We start from the raw sequence: 24,832 nt of genomic DNA on the forward strand, positions 1-24,832 counted from the left end.
ACGTGACCAGAAGAGTGGGCGCCTGGGGACAAGGGGTACCCCTTGTCCCTAGGCAGATACGCCACTGGGGTGGAGACAATTTTGCACACACACACACCCCGCCATTGCACCCAAGATCATGTAAAGGCAGGCCAGTAGGGATACAATTTCCTCTCTCTTGTGAGCCCTTACGGATCTTTTTCTTCTGCCTTATTTCAACAAAGGTTCCTAAAAAGCCAGAAGAGATGGTTTGGGTTCCAGAAATTCTAAACTGAAATGGCTAAAGAGCAACCTGTGATAACAAAAAGTATCTATTCTTATTTTTGCTGGGGATGCAGAAGTGATGATGCAGTAGTGAAATCTTCCTTAAGAGTTGGTAAACCGGGCCTTGGTCAACTGTATAAATTTCTTATCCTCTTGGTAAAAGTGGCATGTATGCCAGGTCATTTTCACAAAGGAAGCAGCCCCCCCCACCCCCCGCCATGCTTATCCGTGTCTGTTCTTTTCTGTGGCCAGCAATTTTGCTGTTGGCTTTACTATTTATGGAGTTGAATCTTGTTGAGCCTGTTTCTTGTATGGGAGGGGAAATTGATCTCTCTGCCATGCACTGGAGTACCTGTTGTTCAGTTACACATAGCTTCTAATCTAACCTGTTCACGTTGATATCTGGCCAGGACAGTCAGGGCACAGAGCTTCTGAGAAACCAAAACAGTACAGTTTCCAAAAGAAGATGCAAGGGCATGCTTAACTTTCTTGTATTGGAAGCTGGTCTTAGGCTGGAGCATGAATTTCAAATTGTACACAACCAACATATTATTTGGGGTGCCGTGTGGTGTCCGGGCTGTATGGCCATGTTCTAGCAGCATTCTCTCCTGATGCAGGCGAAACGTCAGGAGAGAATGCTGCTAGAACACAGTCATACAGCCCGGAAACCACATAGCACCCCAGTGATTCCGACCGTGAAAGCCTTTGACAATACATTGAACATATTATTTCTTTATCTAGATTTGCATAACCAAAAATCTTAGATCACTTTCCCACCATTTTAGGAAGTGGACAAATGGAAAAACTGCCAAGTACTATTATGACAAGGTCATTAAAAATAAAACACTAATGCTCAGACCTGAGCCTGAGCTTAATCTGACAAACTGACAACCAAAACAACTTTCATGGATTGATGCAATATTTCTTTTCTTTTTGAAAACTTTTTTTTGGTAAAAATCTAAAACAATCATTTTTTTAATAATGGGACAGGAGTAGATTTATGAGTTGGTTGAAGAACACGTTATCAAAATAGTTGTTTTCTAGTTAAATTGCCTGCATGATTTAAAATAGTCGACACTGTATCCTGTCTGGGATGCAGAAGTAAATATATTATGAGATTCAAAATTGTCTAGGTCAGGGGAAAAAATGACATTTAAATAAGGTTCTTTGAAAAAAAATATTAATAAGGCCACAGGGAAAAAACAACAACAACACTGCAGCATCCATGCCAAAATCTTATTATGTGGAATGAAGTGGGCAAATTAAGATATGTATCTTTTCCTCAAAGAAACACTTGTTTATTACATATCACCTTCTTGTATCATGTGTCAATATAAAATTGTGTTATCAAATGGGTAGATATAACACAATTTTTAGTAAAAATGACCCCTGCCGCTCAAACATGCGTTTCCACTTGCTAGCTCAATAGTGTCTCTCATCCCCCACTTGTCCTTTCATCTTCTGAATTCAAAGACAGAAGCTACACAAAAGCAGTCATTGAGCTGTCACACACTGCTTTCCAATGAGACTTTAGTGTTAGTTCTCATGAAAGACTATATAATCCCATCTGTTATGATCCGTTAAGGGAAGAAACTGGCTGCACATAATAAAATAATATAATAATTCACAGCGAATGGCAGTATGAGGAGACCTTGTAAAGAGAAAATGTACTGTGTGCTGTTATCCCATGTATCTCTCCTGTTACAGCCATCACCATACATATTGCAAAAGAAAAGGGTCTGTGATTCTGGACAGAAAGGTAAAATTGTTACCCTGCAGACCAAGTATGTCTTGGGGCATACTTTATGTAGGAAGCATGTTTTGACATAGGGTGTCAAGTCAGTACTGAAGGCTGAATATTTAAGTGCCACTCATTCAGACTATTATTTGTGGGCTCAAATATTCATAAGCATTTTCTGCTGCCGCTATCATGCCTACGCAAAAGTGACAAAGGACCAACTGCAAAGGACATCCTCAACAACACATACATGTAATGTGCTCAGTGATACTAAAGATAATATAAAGAAAAAATAAACTTGATATGGGATAACTCAAATGATTTTCACTGGGAAAGCTGATAAAAAATATAATCACCCCCCCACACAGAACACAAGCAGTGAAAAACACATTTGCTTAAACCATGTTGCTATTCTATATTACTCTAAAATAAGTAGTCTTCATTTTGAATTGATTTTAAACAAAATTGGCTAGTTTCTTTTTAAAAATGAGGTATTCGGTGGAATTCAATAGACTAAGTTTGGCTGCGGGACATGCAAATTTACAGGTGAATTGAATTTGTGATTCAAATTTGCTTCCAAATGTTTATAATTGTATTCTGGATTATAATGATATAACATATATAACTGTGTGTAAGTATTTATATGTGTGTGTGTGTATATATATAAACATACACATGTTTATATACACATGTATATATGCATGAACACACACACATCCACACACGCATATACAAACACACATTAATTCATTTATGTAACTTGATTTCTTTAACATTCTCCAATCAGCCATTAAGGCCATTGGGAATGTTTCTGCACAGCCAGCTGAGCAGGGGTGCATCAGCATAGTTCATGCTGATGCACTCCCGGGGACCGTTCACATGAACGACCCCGCTGGCTCGGCAGCCGGCAGCTCAGCCTTCACATGGGCCATGCCACTCCTGAATGCTTCCTACCTCCTGCTGCCTTCCATCACTCTGTGGAAGCCAGGGGACACACACACCCATGGCCAGAGCAATGCCTCTGGGGTCGGAGGCCAGGAGGCATGTCCCCTGGCCTCCACAGAGTGACAGAAGGTGACAGGAGGTAGGAGGCATCTGGGAGCGGTGTGGGAAATACGCCGGCTTCCACCCGGTGCCCTTTACTCGGCACCGGATAGAAGACCGGCATTTTCCAAACCTCAGTGAGCGAGGCTTAAAAACACGATTGGGGGGAGGGGGAAGAGCGACACTGCATCGATTTGGCGGCAGTGCCTGTGCAAAGGTTCCCCCCGCAAAATGGTGTTTTGGTCCTAGAAATGGCCTGGGAGATCATTTGCTAATCTCCACCAGACATATCTCACAGGATCATTGTAAATGAAGGCACCATATATGCAGCCATGGAAGAAGGTCAGAGCAAAAATCTAAAAAGCAGATAGAAACTAGTATCACAATTAACTTTTAAGGCTGCACAATTTTTCTGATCCCAAGGACTGATTCACGTACATAATTAATTTTATTTGTTGAATTTCATATCCAAGCTGGGGTTTGTAGTTTTGGTTTTCCACATGTATGTTCAACTCTCTAGCCATTGGTTACAGGTCTGATCTGTTTTTGTAATATGTTGGTGTGTAATCAGATGAATGCCATCAGAACTCTGAAGGTACTCATCTATTTATTCATTCATTTATTTACATTACACATAGTCTACCTTTCTCACTGGGACTCAAGGCAGATTTCACAGTAAAAATCCATATAATCAACAGAATGGGACATCCTTAAAGAGTGCAATAGAATTTGGATGGTGGAAAACAGATAACAAGCAGAAATCTGAAACAGAGCTAAAACAATGCACAATTAAACAGAATATGGAGAAATGGGTGTCAGAATTGTACCACATGTCATACCTAGCATATCAGCATCAATAATGTAAAACCATACCAGCACAAAGTAACCACCTGATCGGAAAAAGGGAATGCTTGAGTTGTGTTGCCCTTTGCTGTGCTCAAACATCTTTTGATCAGGGACTTAGATTATAACAGGACTTAGATTATAACCCTCTGAGCAAAGACCAAGTAACTTCTGAATTCTTTATAACTCTTAGTATAATGTTAGTGGTGAAGCATGTTAAATACTAATGGATGACATATTAGAACAACTTAAACTTCTAACAATCTGTGCTCCCATGATTGTATAAAGGTAGAGAAACCAGACAGTCTTGCAGTGATACACATTAGTGAAATGGTAGAAGACAAAAATCAATATGATACTATTCTTTCTAGCTATAAAACTGTACAAGAAAATAGATTAGGTCAGAGAGGTTATGAGCATATTGCTATATCTAAAAAAAAATCAAGGACCTAATGAACAATCTTTATGGATAGATATCCCAATTCATAAAACAACTGCTATGATTAGGTTGCTGGTCTCCAGATTAGGAGAACGATAATGAAAGAGACCTCAATTGACAGATTCAGAGAAAGAAATTAAATGACAATGGATGGGATTTCTCATGTAAATTTGTCATGCCATGTTTTCCCTCCAAGCTGAACTATTCTTATCCATGCAAGTATACTTCAATGTGCAAATAATCAGTTTTAAAACAAAAGTACCAGAACCTACAGCAAGGAAATCCAGTCCTTCTTTGTTGTAAATGAACAGAAGTAATCCATTTAGCTGGTCTGTTTTAAATGTAAAGGAGATCTCAATGTTCAGGCCACCAAGAAGAAGATATGAATGGAGTTCCAGAAAACCTTAAAGGAAAAAGGAAAGATGGTATAAAACTAGACAACATTATGTTACAGTTGCTATAACTATTTATATTAGGGAAAATTCAGAATTGTATGCAATAAATACAAGGCCTACTTAAGTTCTGAATTTACAAAAAAAAACCCTATAAAAATGCAATATGTTGCAATATGTTGCATTCCAGTGTGTATGTCCTTCTGTAATGAGTGGGGATGCACTGTCAAGTGGAAAATAGAGGCTGCACAGTAGCCTGGTTTTTAATAATGAATGGCTTTGGTTAGCTGCATCCTTTAAATAATACTCTCTTTTCCAAACATAACTCCAAGGGCTAGAACAATTCAGCCCTGAAACAATTCAGTTGGCATAATATGGAGCCTGTGAACTCGGATAGTATGAGAGCCATCCTGAAACAAGTGATGCTATGGTGAGATGTTGCCATTTCCATCTAGACAATCCTAACACTTCAGATATTTCTCTCAGTGAAGTGCTAAGAATTGCTGCAGTGCTCCATTTTCCATATTTTTGTGGGTCTAAGGGAGATGGAAATGTTGCTCAGGGTCTCACTGGCTATGGCTATGTGATTATATACAATCAGCTGCCGAGACTGCTTGCCCCTTTTCCTTGCATGTGACTTGCAAACCATGACTTGGGTCCAGTAATGCTCAAGAGGAAATGTAAATGGGCAGTGCAGTTCCACATACAAAAGACCTAATGCTTTCCTCCTGAACTATTATAGTACCTATAAATTGCCTGCACAAGATTTTGTGCAACAAGAAATACAAATAGGTATACAATAAACATACTTTAGTGCAAGTAGCTACCATAGTCCTTTTCTTGACTTTTCCATTAACCGAATAATCTAGAACAAGAAAAAAATTTGTGCTGGATCCAACTTCAAATCTGGTTAGGTAAGCAAATGACTGGATGTATAATGACTGGATTTTCTAGCAGTTTTGTCAGAAATTTAGGACTTGTGCTCATTGTATCTATAACTTTTCAGGTACATATTAGCCCAGTATAATATGTGTTCTATCTCCCCCACGCACACACAATTTACAACATTCAAAACGAACAATTTCAATATGTTTTGTACCTTTCCCAAGAAAATGTACTCCATTTGCAAGAACATTGGGACACCCTTCCCAGCTCTGATAAACATTTCTTAGCTCTGCGGCTTCTTGCCATTTTAAAGGTTCCCAAATTTCATGTGGATGGTGCATCTTTTTCAAAAATACATCTCTGAGACAACCCACAAAGCCTTTTGTGATGATTTTAGTGAAGCCTGCCAAAATGTTTAAGAGGTTAATTGATTAAAATTCATATCATACATTAATTGGAATTATATTTATTTATTTATTTTATCATAAATTTATTTATATTTATTTATTTATATTTTAAATTTTTAGACTGCCTTCCTCCAAAGGGCTCAGGGTGGTGAACAACATAGGATACAATAATATCACAATGCTAATTAACATTAAAACCTATTCAAATAGAAGAAATCAGAATAATATTATAAATAGGAACTCTATATAACAGCAAATGGCAATTTAAAAAACCCACTCTCCACCACCCTACCGAGCCCACAGGAGGTCTAGATTAAATGGGATCCAAGTCAACCCGGATGGCTGAATGCTTGGCGGAACAGGTCCATTTTGCAGGCCCTACGGAAGCTTTGCAAGTCCCGCAGGGCCCTGGTCTCTCTAGGGAGCCTGTTCCAGCAGAGGGGGGGCAGGGCAGTGAAAGCCCTGGCCCTGGCCCTGGCCCTGGCCCTGGCCCTGGCCCTGGCCCTGGCCCTGGCCCTGGCCCTGGCCCTGGCCCTGGCCCTGGCCCTGGCCCTGGCCCTGGCCCTGGCCCTGGCCCTGGCCCTGGCCCTGGCCAGCTGGATGTGTTTCGAGCCAGGGACATCAAGTAGTTTCCCCTGGGAAGATCAGAGGCAATATGGAGAGATACAGGTTCCTCAAGTATGCAGGCCGAAGGCCGCTTATAGCCTTGAAGGTTAAAACCAACACTTTGAACATGACCCAGAACTTGATGGGCAGCCAGTGAAGATAGTACAGGACCAGTGTAATTTGGTCCCGGCTAAATGTCCCTGTAAGGAGTCTGTTTGCCGCATGCTAGATGAGTTTAAGTTTCCGAATCACAGTCAAAGGCAGGCCAGCATACAGCGAGTTACAATAATCAAGCCTGGAGGTGACTGTTGCATGGATTACTGTGGCTAGGTCAGAACGGGAGAGGTACGGGGCAATATGATTTACTTTACAACTTTCTACAGACAGACCCTATTAGTCATGGTGTTGATACTGTGATCACAGACTTAGGTTTTCAGTTCTGAAAAGAAAGTGAAAATTTATCCCTTCTAGTGACTCTGAGCCTTAATTTCAACCCAACCACAGAGCAGTGCAAAGAACTTGAGACTGGGACAGTGCAATCTTAGGGCGTAGCCATTGCAGCATTTTACATAGCATTTGCCATCTAGTAACTTGAACACAATGGTTTTTCTTTAGCTTCTGTTTTCCCCAAAATAAAACAGGGTCTTATATTAATTTATGCTCCAAAAGATGTGTTAGGGCTTATTTTCGGGGGATGTCTTATTTTTTTCCATGATTTTGCACCTGCACGTGACCAGATCAGCTGAGTTGGGGAATCTGTAATTAGGGATTATTTTTGGAGTAGGGTTTATATTTCAAGCATCTTCCAAAAATCCTGAAAAATCATGCTAGGGCTTATTTTGGGGGTAGGTCTTCTTTTTGCAGAAACAGGTAACAGTACTTTGTATCACAAAAGCTATAAAAACATTACTACACTGAAGCTTGAATGTAAGGTTTCAGTATCCAATATTTGTGCATTTTAGAACTTTAGAACACAGGCTGCTTAAAAGAAAGAACCTGCTAAGTGAAAAAATATGTATTCTAAAGAGTCAGTAAAATGTAGATAAGATACACAAGCAAAGAACAGAACAGCTGATTAAAGTGAAGCTTCTCTGCACTGCAAGTAAAGATTAATCAACATTAAACATAACAGAATTGGGAAAGCCTGCCACACAACCCACTTCTAAATCATTCAAGGATATTTCATGTGTGCCAGGCAAGTCTTCTCACCTGTGTCTTTCCTGAGGATTGTAAAATCCTGCGGAAGTCCACCAATAAAAACTCCTGTGCTCTCTCCAATGATGGTATTACCGCTAGTAGCTGAAGAGGAACCTAAGAACAGAAGAGTACATTCTTTCATTCTGTACCATTGTGAACTAAAACATCTTACATAAATATTTATTACTCATAATGAAATAGATAACAAAAAGTGCAACAGGATGAAGACTGGAAGCTTGGTCTTAAAACAGTATTTGTATGTTGTACTGACAAGCCTTGCTAAACTGGCATGAGGGCAAAGGGAAGAACCAGGACTACTCTAGAACTATATTACTGGTGTTACCTCAATGATCCCTCCTTCCTGCCCTGTTTTAATCACTATTTTTGTGTGCTTTATAGTTAGGGCTCTAATGAATTGTTTTTATGATGTGTTTTATAATGCTGCTAGTCACCTTGGCAGAAAGACTGGGCAGAAAGGTGGGGTAAAAATTCTGTAAATAAATAGATCCTGCCAACATTTTTTTAAGGTTAGCATAAATTTCTTCAACATTTTAAATCTTTTATTTTAAAATAATGAATTAAAATGAGGTTCTTGATTAGGGATATTTTCAGCTAGCTTATCAGCCTGCAGCCATTTTGAGGCACTTGAGAATCTCAGATACACAGACCACCACTGTGTGTTAATAGCAGATTGTTAACAAAAGATAGCACCTTATTTTGGAACCAAGTAGCAATAAAAGTTCCTTTGCAAGCAAATTGCTGTCTATTTTGTCCCCTGATAAAGAGCTAAGTACTTGAAATGAACTGGAATTTATAGTTCTAATGCCATGGGTGCCAGGGCAGTCAGCTCCAGGCTGGGAGGTTTTGTGGTGAAGTCTGAGGAAAGCATGTGTTGTGAGGAAAAGGGCCTCAGAAGGATATAATGCTATAGAGTCCACCCTCCAAAGCAGCCATTTTCGGGGGGGGGGGGGGGGACACATATCTTTGCTGTCTGGAGTCCAGTTGTAATTAGGGGGATGGGAAGCAATCTCTGGGTGACTTGATACTGCACCACTTGCATGATTCAACTAGACCTGTGCTAGCTATTTTCAATAACAACAAACCGATGAAAGCCACTGTGTTATGGCAGTTAGAACTTCAGAGTCGGGTTTGGAAAGCCCATGTTTGAATCTCTTTCTTGCAGGAGAAGCTCACTGGGTGATTTTGGACTAGTCAAATACTTTTGGTGTAACCTACCTCAAACAATTGTTGTGTGGATAAAAAGGAGGTATAAGGTGGTTTTGTCCTTACTGTGGGGAAAAAACTAGTTTCCAAGGTAGAGACTGCAAGGGGAGGACATGAAAAACATAACAAACATATCTAAATAAGTTGGCTGTTGGGTAGGAAAGAGATAGGGTTGCCACGTTCAGGTTGGGAAATTCTTGGAGATTTGTGGGGGAACTAGAGTTGCTAACCTCACAGAGGGACAGAGAGAAACACAACCAGCATGAATCCAGGCCAAGGCCAGAACAAAGTAGACAATACATACCAACACAGCTAAGGCATCAATAGGCAAACTCATTGCTTCCATACAGTCTCCTGTTTCTCAGCCTCTTTTAACATGATGTTTTTCAAGCAGCTGGAGATGGGCTGTGGCAGGCCCTGCTTCTGCAAGCACTTGCCTTTACTGTTCATGATGGGGCAGTTCAGAACTGACAGGTTGGTATTACATCTCCTGCCCTGCAAGTTGCTATATAGCCTTCTTCTGCACACTCACAAAGCTTGGAAGATGCAGGGGGAGAGCAAGCCAGGCTCCTTGCAGCTGGTCTGATGCTGGGATTCTGAGGTGCTTCCAAGCCAGTTGAGGCTCAGGGGCTAATCCCACAGCCTCTGTGCTGGTTTCCAGTTGTGGTGCTCGGTCCACCCCCACAGGTATCAACTCCTCCAGTGGCTCCACTGCTGCTGGCTGGGGGTGGACCACTGTGCCACCATCTGGCTCTTCATCTGAAGAGTCCTCCTAATCCCCCAGCTCATCGGAGCCTCACTGAGCCATGACAATGACATAGATCAGTTCCTCCTGAAGAAACTGACTGCTTTGAAAAGTGGATGTTATGTCATTGTACCAACACCAACATTCAAGGAGAGGAGGCACAGTCTTTGGATTTTAAATTTGGGTTTTGGAACTGCAAGGTGAGGGGTGCCCCTGGAACACCTAAAGCTGATCCAATCCTAATCTTAGGAAGAATTATTTTTTTTCCTTCTCCCACCTTGTGATTGCACTCTGTCTGTTGTTACTTGAGCACTGAGAAACTTTGGACTGAGAGATTTCAACTCTTAGACATGAATGGAAAGCCAAAAAGAACTAACCTCCATGTGCACTTTGACCCTTTTGTATTCTCAGGAATCTATCCAGCAAAGCTTCCCTTTGACCTGCAAGCTAGGAACTTTTGGTTATTGTCAGAAGTGGCATCACACTGCAAGGACTTTCATGGGGCACCTTACTTTCTGGCAACCCCCATTGCCTCACCTTTCTCTCTTTCCCTGTAATGTGCATTTGTTAAAATCTGTGTGCAGCAGCCCCTATAATTTCCACTCCATCCTCTGGTGCAGGGTGGAAAAAGAACAAACTTAAAACTTTTAAATGATGGGCATATGTATCTGAAAATCATTGTGGTGATCAGGAATAGCAATTCAGGATAGGTTTTTTAAAATGAAAAAAATTAAAGGGAAAAAAGGTTAAGTGGCAGTTATTTCTGAGAAAAAAATAACAATCATATAAACCGATAGCAAAGAGTGTTACCTGTGAATTGTCCATCCACTGTGACTTCTCCTAAAGCTTGATTTCTTACAGCAGTTATATGGTGCCAACTATTATCATTATATTGTCTTCCACTATCATTATATGGAGTTAATGCTACAGCAGATCCCTTTTAAAAGATATTTAAATGGTTAATAAAGCATTTAAAGCATTCAGTCCTGGCTGTAGCATGGTGCATGTGCAATATAAACTTTAAAGAGAAATGAGTATAAACATGTATGTTTATGCTAAAATAGGGCAACACTGTTCATAATTATCTTTTCAACTTTAAATACAATCCAATGTTCCACTCTCATCACAGACAACTTAATTATGCACAGCTTCAAACAATAAACATAGTGCAGTGCAAAAAGAAGTTCTCACAGAGCTGACTAAATCTTTAAAAAATTAAATAACTTGTCAGTTGATCCAGATTGGGTAATACCCCTGCCAACGGCAGATAGTTGGGCACATGCCTTCTCTCCTTCCAATTCTGAATCCAGCCCCTCCTGACCTGACCTGGGCCCCCACAGGGCCAGAGAAGGGTCTGTGGGAGAGATGACTGCCAATGACAAGTGGGAGAGATGACTGCCAATGACAAAAAGAACAGCTGAAAGCCTTCTTGAATTGAACAATTCTTGAGTTTAACAATTATTTGGATTCTGACTTGAGCCACTGCCGGCAATGTTGTCCTGTATTTTATTCTTATCAACACTGAGTCAACTTTGTGCCTTGGAACTTTGGCCGTTTCCGCACGGCCCAAAAACGACGGCCTGGGGGCGGTAAAAACGCTGCCCCCAGGCCGCCGTTCGCACAGGCGCTGCTGCTGCAACGCAGCAGCCGCGACCTGACTGCACTTCCCGTCCCCCAGGGCGGCGTCAGGCCACCCTAAACAACAACCCTTTAAAGGGTTGTTGTTGGGGGGGAAGCGTCTTCCCGGCGGCGCGGTGCGAACCGCGCTGCCGGGAAGACGCTGTCTCCCTTCTCCGCCCCACTCACGATGTCTCCATTGTCGCCTGCTGGTCGTGGAAGCCCCGCCCACACTGTTTTCCGACCTCCAGGGGTCGGAGGGCAGCGTGGGCGGGGCTTCCACGGCCAGCAGGCGATGACGGTGACATCGTGAGTGGGGCGGGGAAGGGGGAAGAGGCGGCTCTGTGCGGAGCCGCCTCTCCTGCGGGGGCCTCTGCTTGGCCTGCTCGCACGCTTGCATGCGAACGGGCTTGCGCCCCCATGCCGGCAGAACTCTTGGCGGCGTGGGGGCACATGGCGGCCGTGTGGAAACGGCCTTTCATTTTTGTGCAGTATGCCTTTTTATTCCACTTCACCTGTTCTTGCTTCTGATATCTGACCCGGAAACCAGGTCTGCCAGTGCAGAATGCTGCGCTGGTATGGCCGAGAGCATTTCAGGGCAGCCCAGGGGTGAAGTCAACATTAGTCAGCTTCTATTGGCCAGACTGGCCCTCATGCATTGTTAGAGCTGGCTCAGAAATTCGCCATGTTTTCCAATTTCCCCTACAGGGGATTCTCAAAAGGATTTTAAACAATCTTTGGGGGTTTCTGTGCTGCAAGAAAGCCCTTTGGGGGGGTACAGAGCAGTGCTGGAGCAATGTCATCCCTGTCTGCCGGCCCAACCTGGATTAGATTATAAGAGTCTGATTAGACAATACATCAAAATGTTAGACATTTTAAGGTGACCCTGACATTTTAAAGTGACCCTTTAAAATAGTGTGGGGAAACAAACCTTCTCTTGAGCATTATATGGAGGCAGGAGATGCTTAAACATTCCCTCCTTTCTGTAAGGAATTCCAACGAGGCAGAAATAAAAGGCTTTTGGTTGAAAGACCATTTATTCAGACATCTTAGAAAGCTCATACACACGGCATGACTGGAATGGGGCCTCCCGCTTAAACTACAGAATATAACCCCCTTGTCCCATCCCCCTCCCGGTGTCTCCAGTCCCATTCTCATGGGAACGGAATTCTCATCTCACTCTATGAGATAAGCCCTCTAACAGTGTGGTTGCTGCGGATTCTGGCCCGTCGCCCGTGCCAGGGAACTCAGTCAAGGCCAAACGGCTGTGAAGAGATTCAGCACCACTGAGATCTTTACACTTTCCACCTCACATGCTTTTCCTGGAAGAAAATGGTTGTGAGGGCAGGCTGTTTGTCTCACAGTCATATCCATGTGTCTGCCAGTTAAAGTAATATTTAATGTATCATTTAATCAGACCCTAAGACATATTCCTGCCCACATTCTGATAAAGCTGTAGACTGTGTCTTTTTCCCCTCCACCTGGCTTGCACAAGAATTTATGAATCCAGGTCTTGAATTATGGAAAGCAAACTGTGCTAAACTGAACCTAAGGAAAATTGAAGATAATTATCCACAATGCTAAACCAACGGTGGAACCGAAGGAGAAATAAGAACAACATTTCAACTTCATGTTACAAAAAGCTCTATTTACACTGTAGAGTGCAGGCAAAAGAAGATATTAGTATGTCTTCACTTTGCATCTAAAGGCCCAAAAATCAGTATCACTATTTTGACACTAATTGCCTCCTTTTTCCAAATATCTTGCAGATTATTTATGGACAGAACTGCAAGGCACCATGCCTAGAACCTTGAAGAGCACTACATTGCCAAAATCCATGGTGAACCTATGTAGGGGTACATAACGACACTCATCATAGATCAGCCTAGCCCTTAAAAAAGCAGTCAGACATCAAAACAGAGTCTGTTGCAACATTTGAAGGTGACAGTTTTATACTATTATTTGTATGAAAGGAGCTGGTACAAAACTAGATCTCTTTCTAATCATAATTTGATCCATTTTTTATTAAAACAAATGTTTGTAAAGGAATGTAGAATTGTGAACTATTAAATGAAAGGCATGGTTTTAGTTATCTGAATGATCACATTTAAAAAACCCCATATCCAAGAAAGGGGAGCCTTTTTGCAAAGTTAGGGGAGTCTGTCTGGGAGGTGGGAAATCTGAGAAAAGAGAGTTTGTTGCAAACTTAGGTAAGCCTCTGTGTGCGTGCGTGCATGCGTGCGTGCGTGCGTGTGCGCAAGGGTGGGGGAGAATCTGAGAAGGGAAAGCCCATTTGCAAAATTAGGTAACCCTGTCTGTGGGGGGCGGTCAGAAAAAGGAGAGCCCTTGCAAAGTTAGGGGAGGCTGTCTGTGTGTGTGACAGGGGGAATCTGAGAAAGGAGAGCCTGTTTACAGTCAGGGGAGCCTGCCTGTGTGTGTAAGTGTGTGGGGGGGGAGGAATCTGTAAGTAAGCTTTTTTAAATTGAATAATTAAGCTGGGTTTTCATTATCTGGGGTAAATTGCGGGGCCAAGTGGGGAGAAAGATAGGATGGGTTGACCCCCTCAGTGGGTATTTTTAACCCACCAACAGTTTTCTGGACTCCACTGTATTTGTTCATACAATGGCTTTCCTGCTAGTGTATATGTATATATGTATGTATGTATGTATGTATGTATGTATGTATGTATGTATGTGTGTGTGTGTGTGTGTGTGTGTGTGTGTGTGTGTGTATGTGTGTGTGTGTATATATATATATGTGTATGTGTATGTGTATGTGTGTGTATATATATGTATATGTGTACAAATGTGTGTATATGTGTATGTATATGTATATGTATGTGTATATGTGTATATGTGTATATATACAGATTTTTAAAAAGAGAAATTGGGACAGGAGAAAATAACAGAAAAGCATAATGCTAGTGCAATGCTCATGCATTCTTTGTGAGTCCTAGTTCTAACAAACTGTGTTTGATGAGAAGGCACACCTCTGTTTGGGTTGCAACACTTCAGGACTATCCAAGGAAAGCATTTGTTTGATTGTCCTTACACACACTCTCTCTCTCTCTCTCTCTCTGCACATAGGAAATGCTGGAGAGAAAGCTAGGCTAGCACCCTTTCTCTTGAAACCTAATTTTCTGTGTTCAGGGATCTTTAAAAATAGAGCAGCTGGTCCAACAGGTGAGCTGCTTTCATCCTATCTGAAATGGTACAATCCAAAAATATTTTTCCCCACTTTATGTGCTGTTTTTTGAAAATTAGGCCAACCTCCAGGTGGAGCTGGGAGATCTTGCATTTTTAGAACTGATAGCCAACTACAGAGATCTGTTGCCCTGGAGAAAATGACTGCTTTGGAGGGTGGACTCTCCAGTATTGTACTCTGCTAAGGTTCCTCCCCTCTCCAAACCCTGCCCTCTCAAGGCTCCACCTCAAAATTCTCCAGGTATTTCCTAACCCAGTGGGCAACCATAATGGGACAAGACATGTCTAGTACGGAATTGTATACATCATTTGCTTTTAAAGAGAAAATGCACAATAAAAATCTAATGTGAAGATGTTAAAGATTCTCATTCTAGTTATGAACATTTTTGTGGGAACTAAACTAAAAAATGAAAGATAGCCAAATCTATAGTTGTACAAAAATGCTAATGACAAATCAAACACAGGTGGTGATACTAAACATATTTTCAGCAGCTACCACAGATGTATTGGCTCCATCACTCAACCCTGCATCTAAAGTTTTTTCATATATGTCCCCGCAGAAGTTTCTACTGCAAAAAGAGCTATGTATTAATCACAATATAATTCATGTTTTAATTCTGCATGTGTATTTCTCATGGTCCTAATGGAAGATGTTGCTATAATAGCCCTTGAGTATATTTCGGAAGCAAAAATTATACAAAGAGCTTTCCTTGTCTTTTAGTTCTTTTGTAAAGTTCATTACAAAACTCAGGATCCTAGCTCTTCTAGTAATATATATTTCAGATTTTATTTCTAAAAGTAGTGATTATGCACCAGCTCATTCCCTGGAGAATAATCACTTTTCTTAACTCTGATGTCATCTTGTCATGCAGATAGGGTTTACATAAAAGTTCTCTGCCCATGGTAATAATGCATTTACAGTCTAAAACGTTTTCCATTTCGTACACTATTTTTTATTGTCTTTCACCCTATTTCAACATTTTAATATTTTACAAACACACATTTCATTATCGTAGTTTAATAATTAAAACCAGAACTGGTGTCATGCCCAATTAATGTGCCCTGGTAGCATGCCCATTAGTTTTTCCATTAGTGAATTCAACAATACTAATGGGATTACTAGCATGGGATGCTAATTGGGCGTGACATAAGAAACTGGCTTACTTCTTAGCATACCCTCGCTAATGATGAAATTAATGAGCATTTTATTAAATGCTGTCTCATCAAAGTGTACTTAGTTAGCGTTAAAATTGTTACAAACGATGCTGCATGCCAAAGATCAGGTGTCTACAAAAGTGATCCTTTATATGTTTTGGCAAAATCCTGGATCATTTTATTTTATTTATCAGAAATTATAATGTAAACATTCTACTTTAACGTTTTAAGCTATGCAACCATAAATGCCAACTAATATTTAAATTCTGAGAGAATCACCGTACTGATTTGAGATGCATTCTTTTGAATTCTTCTGTAACATGTTAAAAGCTGAGTGGCTACTACAATGTTCAACCCATTTACTGGCTTAACAGCGCTGTCAGTTTTAACAGGACTGCTCTGGAGAAAAGAAAAACCCTTCCTGCCATAGTAATTGAATTTAAGTAATCTGGGTAAAGCAAGATTTTCTATACCTCGACAAGAGCAATGCTATTATACAAAGCTTTTGTAACGTTATCAGTTAGATCAGACATGGTTTGAAGAAGCTGTAAATAAACAAATATTTTTTGTGGAGAAGCACCTTGCAACACCATGGCAGTTGTGTACCTCAATCTGCAGGCTGACAGAAATGAAAAACAAATGATATGCATATTCAGATTGTTCTAGAATTTTCCCTCCCTAAACTCTAACCTTGTATTAGTGGAGCTGAAATCTTTATGTATAGTGAAAAGGCTTAAAGTGATTATCAAAACTGTCCACAGAAAGTTTCTTCCAGTGTACGTTTAATCAACCTGAAGCCCACAGGACAATATGAAATGTCAAGGTTTTGGTGTATGTGCAGTTTATTTTCATGTGTCTGAATCCTATCCATCTCATACAAAAAGTAAATTCTAGCCAAGTTGCCTGCTTCCCCCAGGATTCTCAGCTTAATAATTTTTGTTATCTGTGTGATATGTCATTCCTGACTTGCCTGGTTTTTATTTGGCTCACAGTCCTATTATCAAGGAGGTATAGTTTAAGTTTTAAAATTGGAAGTTTTAAAAGTTTTAGGAGAGGAAGCCTGAGAGTTCTCTCTTTTGTGCTGGATGCTATCTGAAGCTGTGGATGATTAGTGAATTATTTTAGGACTTAGAAGAACCATATAGTTATTATTATATAAAGGACATTTGAAATGGCCCAACTAAATGACTTTTGGAATTTGTGAGGATTGAGCTCTACTTCCATCCAAGCCAAGCAAGGAAAAGAGGCATGTGCCTAAGTTTTATTTTGCTACTGCTTAGGCTATGTTTTCTGCTATATAATAAAAATAATTTAGTTAAAATGTGAGTTTTCTAAAGAATATTAACATTGTAGAACCTCATTTTATACCACAGACAGTTTAGGTAGCTCATTCTTTGTGAAAAGGGGTTATGTGTCTAGATTAACAAGGTAACCCAGAACTGTGACAAGGATATATATACATGACAGTTCCTGGTCCTGAAGAGCTTCTGTCCTGTAGTTTGCTTTTACTGTGGATTACCCAAATGGCCTTAACAACTTGGTAGTGGCAGTCATCTCTCATAGTGGAGTAAAACAGTGTACAAGTTTACTCTCATATACGTGAATGCAGGAGTTTTAATGCAGTTTAAAATTTAGGAAAGAAAATTAGAGATCTATAATATAATTAGAACCGAGGCCAGTTTTAGTTTATACACTGGAGTCAGTTGTTCAGCAATTATATACATATATGCAGTGGTGGGATCCAAAAATTTTAATAACAGGTTCTGATGGTGGTGGGATTTAAACAGTGGCGCCGCTGCACACATGCACCTCCAGTCCCTATTGGGCAGGGAGGTTGCTTTAGTAACCCCTTCTCGGCACTCAGAAAAAATTAGTAACCACTTCTAGAGAAGTGGAGAGAACTGGTTAGATCCCACCTCTGCATGTATGGATACCTAGAGAATTCTTAGGTGAATACAGCATGACAATTCTCATATTTTTCAGTACTTGAGGTTTTTCTATGTCATTTTATGAAAACAACAATTTTCTTGGCTCAGTAACAGTCGGATAATTTATTCTTGAGGCTTTTGCACTTAGCACATTGTCTAAATCAAGGATGTTTATCTAGTGCACAATAAAGCTAAATGTTCTTTTATAGGGATCACTTATCATCAAAAATATACTTTTAAGATAGTATTAATTATACCAGTCAGCGGATCAATATTTTGAGCCCTGCATTTAAACATTTAAGAAGACATGTGTACTTCTACACTTTCTTTTTAAAACGAGTAAACAACTTGTTTTGTTTCTCAATAATGTCTTTTTTGACTTTACTTCCTGCATGAGGATAACAGGATATGGAATTTCATAAGGAATCAGTGGAGCACCTCCTTTCTCATCAGGGTCAGGTTGCCTTCCCATTCAGAGATATATATAACAAGATTGAACAATAAAGGTTTAACCTAACTCTCAACTTAATGTTAGTGTACTTCATTAACCTTAAAAGTCTCCAATGTATGCTAAGTTCCTCCCATAAATCACACAGGTGGGGGGGATTTCCTCCTGGATGCAGTGCAGGTATGCACTGGAGGATTTGGCCTCACCAGGGCACTTACCCAGTGGTGGGATTCAAATAATTCAACAACCGGTTCTGGTGGTGGGATTCAAATAATTTAACAATTGGTTGTTTACAAGCACCATTTTAACAACTGGTTCTGCCAAAGTGGTGCAAACCTGCTGAATCCCACCACTGCACTTACCCCTGCAGAAGGGCAAAAATGCCAGCAGGTGGATAGAGAGACTCTCTGGGTGCCGCATCAGTGCTCCTGTGCCACAAGCTGTCCTGTTGGTGCAGCAGAGACATGCTGGAGGCATTCTTGGGTTTACAGCCAATTGTAGCTGGCTTCCACCTGTTCTTTAGAGTCGGGAACACTGCAGGCCAAACCTAACTCCATTCAGCCCTATGGAGGGCTTTCAGGTTGCCACAGTGTTTTTTTTATTTTTGGCTGCACCCCTGCACTGCCTGAAAGCCCTCCAGAGGCAGCTCCAGAGGCAGCTCCACCACTGCACTGCATCACTGCCTCCAGAGGCAGTGATGCAGTGCAGTGGTGGAGCTGCCCCCAGCTGAGGCACTCTCTGAATTGGGCTGCTCATGTTTCCTTCCAATAATAGCCTCGAAAGCACAAGAGAGATCCTTGCAAGCCACAAAAACCAACTTTAAAAATATGCAAACATTTATAAGTCACATGCTTTGAAATAATACTGATCCTTGGCAGTCCCAATCTGCTCTTCTGTCAAAATGTAATTATCTACAAAATGTAATTATCAAAATGTAATTGTCTATCCTTTCCTGCAGTTTAAGAAGATTCTTTGTAAAAAGTTTGACTGAAGTATCAAATAAATACACATGTCTGCCTGATCTTGTGCAGTTGATGGCAGGGGCGTACCACCCACAAGGACAGGGGGTCAAATGACCCTGGGTGCACCAGCAGGGGGGGCACAAAATTGCCCCCCACCCACCTGATCCCTCACGCCGACCCGGCTCAGAAGTGTTGGATCGGTGCAAGAGAGGCAAAAAAGGCAAACTCTATGCTGGGGATCATTAGAAAAGGAATTGATAATAAAACTGCAAAGATTGTCATGCCCTTATATAAAGCAGTGGTGCGACCGCACTTGGAGTATTGTGTCCAGTTCTGGTCGCCGCATCTCAAAAAGGATATTGAGGAGATAGAAAAAGTGCAGAGAAGGGCAACAAGGATGATTGAGGGACTGGAGCACCTTCCCTATGAGGAGAGGCTGCAGCATTTGGGACTCTTTAGTTTGGAGAGGAGACGACTGAAGGGGGATATGATTGAAGTCTATAAAATTATGCATGGGGTAGAAAATGTTGACAGAGAGAAATTTTTCTCTCTTTCTCACAATACTAGAACCAGGGGGCATTCATTGAAAATGCTGGGGGGAAGAATTAGGACTAATAAAAGGAAACACTTCTTCACGCAACGTGTGATTGGTGTTTGGAATATGCTGCCACAGGAGGTGGTGATGGCCACTAACCTGGATAGCTTTAAAAGGGGCTTGGACAGATTTATGGAGGAGAAGTCGATTTATGGCTACCAATCTTGATCCTCTTTGATCTGAGATTGCAAATGCCTTAACAGACCATGGTGATCGGGAGCAACAGCCGCATAAGGCCATTGCTTTCACATCCTGCATGTGAGCTCCCAGGGGCACCTGGTGGGCCACTGCGAGTAGCAGAGAGCTGGACTAGATGGACTCTGGTCTGATCCCGCTGGCTTGTTCTTATGTTCTTATGTTCTTAGAGGCACTTAAAGACAAGCCGCAGCACCTGTCTGAGCCACCTTCTTCCCTCCCGAGGCCCTCGAGGGCAGGACTAGGGGGCAGGGGCAGCTCAGATGGGCACTGTGGCAGCAGGCCTGCTCCTGGACCACCTGCCATGGTGCCCTGCTTCCCGCCTCCCTGCAGGCTGGCTTCTGCCCTCCCCAGGGCCTGGGGAGGGCAGGAGGCAGCCTGCAGGGAGGTGGGGGTGGATCAGACGGGCACCGTGGCAGCAGGTTAGCCCAGGAACCAGCCTGCCGCTGCAGTGCATGTCCAAGCTTCCCCCACCCCTGAGCATGGGGGGAGGGTGGGGTGCACCTGGAGCAGGTGTTGTCCCCAGGTGCCATTTCCCCCAATATGCCTCTGGTTGATGGGCAGCAGATCTTCATCTCAGGAGTTCGATTATTCTAAAAGTGGCAGTTCTGAAAGTTTACACTGCTCCATTTCTTCCAGCACCATCCTCCCAACAGTATTCAGTAAAGACAGCACCATGCACGGGGTTCTCATGAATATCCAAATTGAGGCTGGGCAGGGTTCACCATTTTCAAAGATCCAAAAGGCAACAACACTGGGATAAGGAACAGGAGCTCTTCCCACACTTGATATGGCATGGGTACACTGAATATAGAGGTATCAGATTAAGGCAGTGGAGGCTCCATTGGCTTTCATGAGATGTTCGTCCCATTTTCTTGTACCTAACAAAGCCTAGTGTTATCTGGATTTGCTGAATGAATTCTTCCTGACAGTTATATCCCAGGAAAAATCTAGGATTAGGGTTCTCAGTTGCCTGGTTCAGCACTTTAACTCCTGCAATTGGTCTGCCAGCCTTCAGATGGGGCTTGGAGAATCTTCCATGATGACAGCTTTCAAACTATAATGATTACTGCTTGGGAGCATGGACTCTATAGAATTAGGTGAAGACATTGATGTATAGTCCCAAAACCCCAGGCTCCATCCCAAAATCTTCAGGAATTTCCCAGTTCAGAGTTGGCTATGTACTGATTCCATTACAAGCACTGCCAATAAGCTCTATGCTTCATAAATTTCACCTAGGCTGTAGTCCCAGCAAGTAACCTCTCAGATTAAATGGTCAATATTTGGCCACTAAGCCTTAGCAGATCCTCTCTTCGGTCTTCCTCCTCTTTTTGAACAAGTATCTGGAACAGACTTTGTTAGGTTCCTGTTCATTTCTCCAACTTTGCTACCTTTTGGATGTTTGGCACCCTGCGTATCATTGACTAAGTTAGTTGCTTCTGTCCCATCTGACGCCAGACTGCTGCTTCAATCATTTGACCCTTCCTTGACTTGATCTGTGCTATTTAGGGATGTGTGCCAAGAAAAAAAATGTTATAATTTCAGAACCTGGATGGAGGATGACTTTACCATGACTTCTGGTTTTCAGGTGGGACATTACCATTTCAAGATTCAAATACGTGAGGGGGGGGTTAGGATCTAGATTTTCAATAGGTAGTCAATTTGAGGGTCTGTGGCAGCCATTTTTAAAGTTAGTGGCACCAAATTTGCAAATAATATAGTCCTCACTCTAGTCTAAAGATAGAAAGTTTAGTCCAGTTCTACAGGCTCACAAGCAAGGTGTCCCTAGCTGTCCTGCTTCCAGAGAAAAAATCCCAATACTCCCAAATGAGGGAGAGAAGGAGAAGGAACTGGCCAGAACCACAGCTCTGCCATTCTACCCTGCCCTTCCACCTTCATAAGATATTTGGGGGACAAGGACTGAACCGGTTGTTTTTCAACCGAATCACACCCAAATTGCAGAGGTGTTAATACTACCCACTCACCTACTTCCAAGCAAATTGTATGGGTCCCCAAACAAGGTGTCTCCAGTCATCCTATCTGCAGAGAAAGAAAGGGCCAAATCCCACAAAAGGAGGAATGGATAAAGACTGACAACTCTGCCAGACCTTGTGCCTGGCTTTCATAAGCCAGGAGTTGCCTTTACTGGGACACTACCTCAGAAATTCAGAGAACTGAACAAAAGCAAAAGCCAAACACACACACAAATTCCATTTTTGAGGGGCGGGGAGGTGTTGTTTATAATGCCTAAGAATCCCAGATTCATGTAAGCATTGTGGAAAATCATGATAATAACCCAAAATAGCTATTTTCAGATGTATTTTCAGCTTGGGAATTTCCGAATGCACATCTCAGTGCTATTTGCCTGACTTTACTTTACCAGTTCCCGCTGAACCACAAAACCTGACTTCTATTTCCAAGCACCCACATGACTCTGAGAGTCGCCATTAAAACTCATGATGCTGTTACTGCTCTCACTTTTTTTTTCTTGGTCTGTCTTTGCATACCTTTAATTTGCCATAATAATCACTCTTTATTAACATTATTAACATGCCCACTTCTTATAACATACCATCAATACCATCAGTTTGCCACATTCATTTTTCACTGTCTTTTACCAAATGGAGACACACATTTTTAAAAACATCTATTAGTTTTAATAGCAAATATTTTTCAACATTTTAACTTACTTTATAAAGAAACATTCTCATTTTTTGCATGGTTTGAAGTTATGTCATTGAGTTTTTGATGCATCTACAAACAGGTTACCTGTACAATCCTAACCAGAATTTCATCCTACTGAGACCACCTATTTCAATCATCTTAGAAGGGTATAACTCTGCTAAGGCTTACTTTGCAAGTTGTACATCCTTACATGCAGCATTTCATGAAGGCCAACCAACTGCACTCAACAGTGTAACTTGATATAACCTTCATAATGGTGTGAGCAACTCAAACAACTCTTTTCCCCCAAACACCTCCATTATATTCAATCAGGGGTAGGGAACCTGCGGCTCTCCAGATGTTCAGGAACTACAATTCCCATCAGCCTCTGTCAGCATGGCCAATTGGCCATGCTAGTAGGGGCTGATGGGAATTGTAGTTCCTGAACATCTGGAGAGCCGCAGGTTCCCTACCCCTGCAATAGATGAACCCATTAACCTTTTCCTTCATAATACAAATAGAAAGAAAGAAAAAACAATAATTTCATATCATCAAAGGCATATTGCTTCCTTACTATACCTGTGGATCAAAAAGGAAGTAAGGACGTCCACTTCGCAACTGAAGTGCAATATATTCCTCTTGATTCCCAGGTGACACAGACAAAAGAATCAGGCCATCAGGCTCTGTAGTTCTAAAGCTCACTTTAATACCTGGTTGGAAATCAAAAGTAGATATTTACCTCTCACTTTTTCATGCATCTGTCATACAAACAAGTCTGACTGCTCAGAAATAGAAAAACAGACCAAGCAAAAATGCAAAAGAACTATCATTATGCAAACTCAACAGTCATAATCTAAAATACATGGTGGTTGTAAATATGTGGCAAGAATCATACAGTTGCAGAACATGGTCTGTCTTGCTCAGGCTGTAAAAGGGAAGTGGGTGGGAAGACAGTATGATATAATCCAATCTCGTCAGATCTTAGAAGCTAAGCATGGTCAGTACTTTGATGGGAAGCCACCAAGGGCAGCTCTGAAGAGGTAAGCAATGGGAAACCAACTCTGCTTCCCACTCCCTTGAAAGCCCTTGCTGGGGTTGCCATGTCAGTTGCTACTTGATGGCACTTATGTGAATATGTAAAGCCTACTTAAAGACTGAATGGACATGGGGACATAAATCTCTACACTGGTACCCGATGGTGTCAGCCAATTTTGCTAACTTCCAGATGGGCCTAGAGTTCTCCTGGAATTACAACTCGTTTCCAAACTACAGAGATCAGTTCCTCAGAAAGAAATGGTGGGGGGGGGGTTGCTGGGGGGGGTTGCTGGGCGGGGGTCTTTATAAAACCAAATAGTTGCTGCAGTTCCTCCCCTCCCTAAGCTCCACTCTCCCAAACCACCACTCCCAAATTTCCACGAATTTCTGAAGTCAGAGTTGACAACCCTACTGTTAGCCAACCCACTCTAACCACTACTTGAACTAGCCCCTCATCAGACAAGACTTGTAAAGGCCAAGGGATCAGTCTTATTTAAGTTTTGAAAATATTCATAGAGACTTCCCCCCCAGAGGGCATTTCTGCTGGATTATTGTGTTGTTCATTACACAACGGCCGTCAGGTTCTCAGTCTCTAACTTTTTGCTTTTGCATTAAAAATGTGGCAGGGAAGTGAACTTTGACATACTTGATGAGGCTGAGGTGACATGTTTCGTCTATGTTAACTCCTAGGGTTACTTTCAAAACTCCACATTGTTTCACACAAGGGTTCTTGATAATTATCTTGATATACATTGATATTCATGTCCTTGTGATTCCCCCTTCGCACAGAATAGGCGAATGTATTGGGTTTTATCCAGCTGTATCAAATGAATCAACTTCTTCATATTCATCTTAAAAATTAAAGGATCATAATTGCAGCACATATTCACAATATATAATGCAGCTAATTACCTCAAGCCACAAGCAGTATCCTTTGACCCACATACTTTAATCATGCCACAGGTTGTCACGCAGTGCAATACAATGTACTCACAAATATTAAGACATTCACTTGAGATAATGAACATCAATCATGCTATTGAAATGGCCGTTCAGAGTTATCTGACAATTGATTTTGAATAAACATGATGTGGGATGTAATCACAAGTGCTTTTATGTTACAGAGTCATTTCAGGTGGCTGGTAAGAGCCAAAAGGAAAAATGTAATTTAGAAAAAGGCAAAGAAACTTGCCCTGACTGAGGATAGCTTCATATTTATTTAATTCCTGATAATTTATTTGTTTATATGTGACAATGCTAACATTAT

General features: G+C 41.5%; 1 protein-coding gene across 1 annotated transcript in view; it reads right to left on the reverse strand.

Moving 5' to 3' along the window:
• Positions 1-24,832, reverse strand: part of USH2A (usherin) — a 646,790-nt gene that overhangs the window by 423,188 nt on the left and 198,770 nt on the right. The window contains exons 21-25 of the mRNA XM_048504848.1: positions 23,110-23,240; positions 10,574-10,700; positions 7,807-7,908; positions 5,799-5,987; positions 4,576-4,710 (exon numbers count right to left, since the gene is read on the reverse strand). Of these exons, the coding sequence (XP_048360805.1) occupies positions 4,576-4,710; positions 5,799-5,987; positions 7,807-7,908; positions 10,574-10,700; positions 23,110-23,240 (684 nt within the window). The remainder of the gene's footprint in view (positions 1-4,575; positions 4,711-5,798; positions 5,988-7,806; positions 7,909-10,573; positions 10,701-23,109; positions 23,241-24,832) is intronic.

This window comes from Sphaerodactylus townsendi, linkage group LG01 (assembly GCF_021028975.2).
Source record: "Sphaerodactylus townsendi isolate TG3544 linkage group LG01, MPM_Stown_v2.3, whole genome shotgun sequence".
NCBI lineage: Eukaryota > Metazoa > Chordata > Lepidosauria > Squamata > Sphaerodactylidae > Sphaerodactylus > Sphaerodactylus townsendi.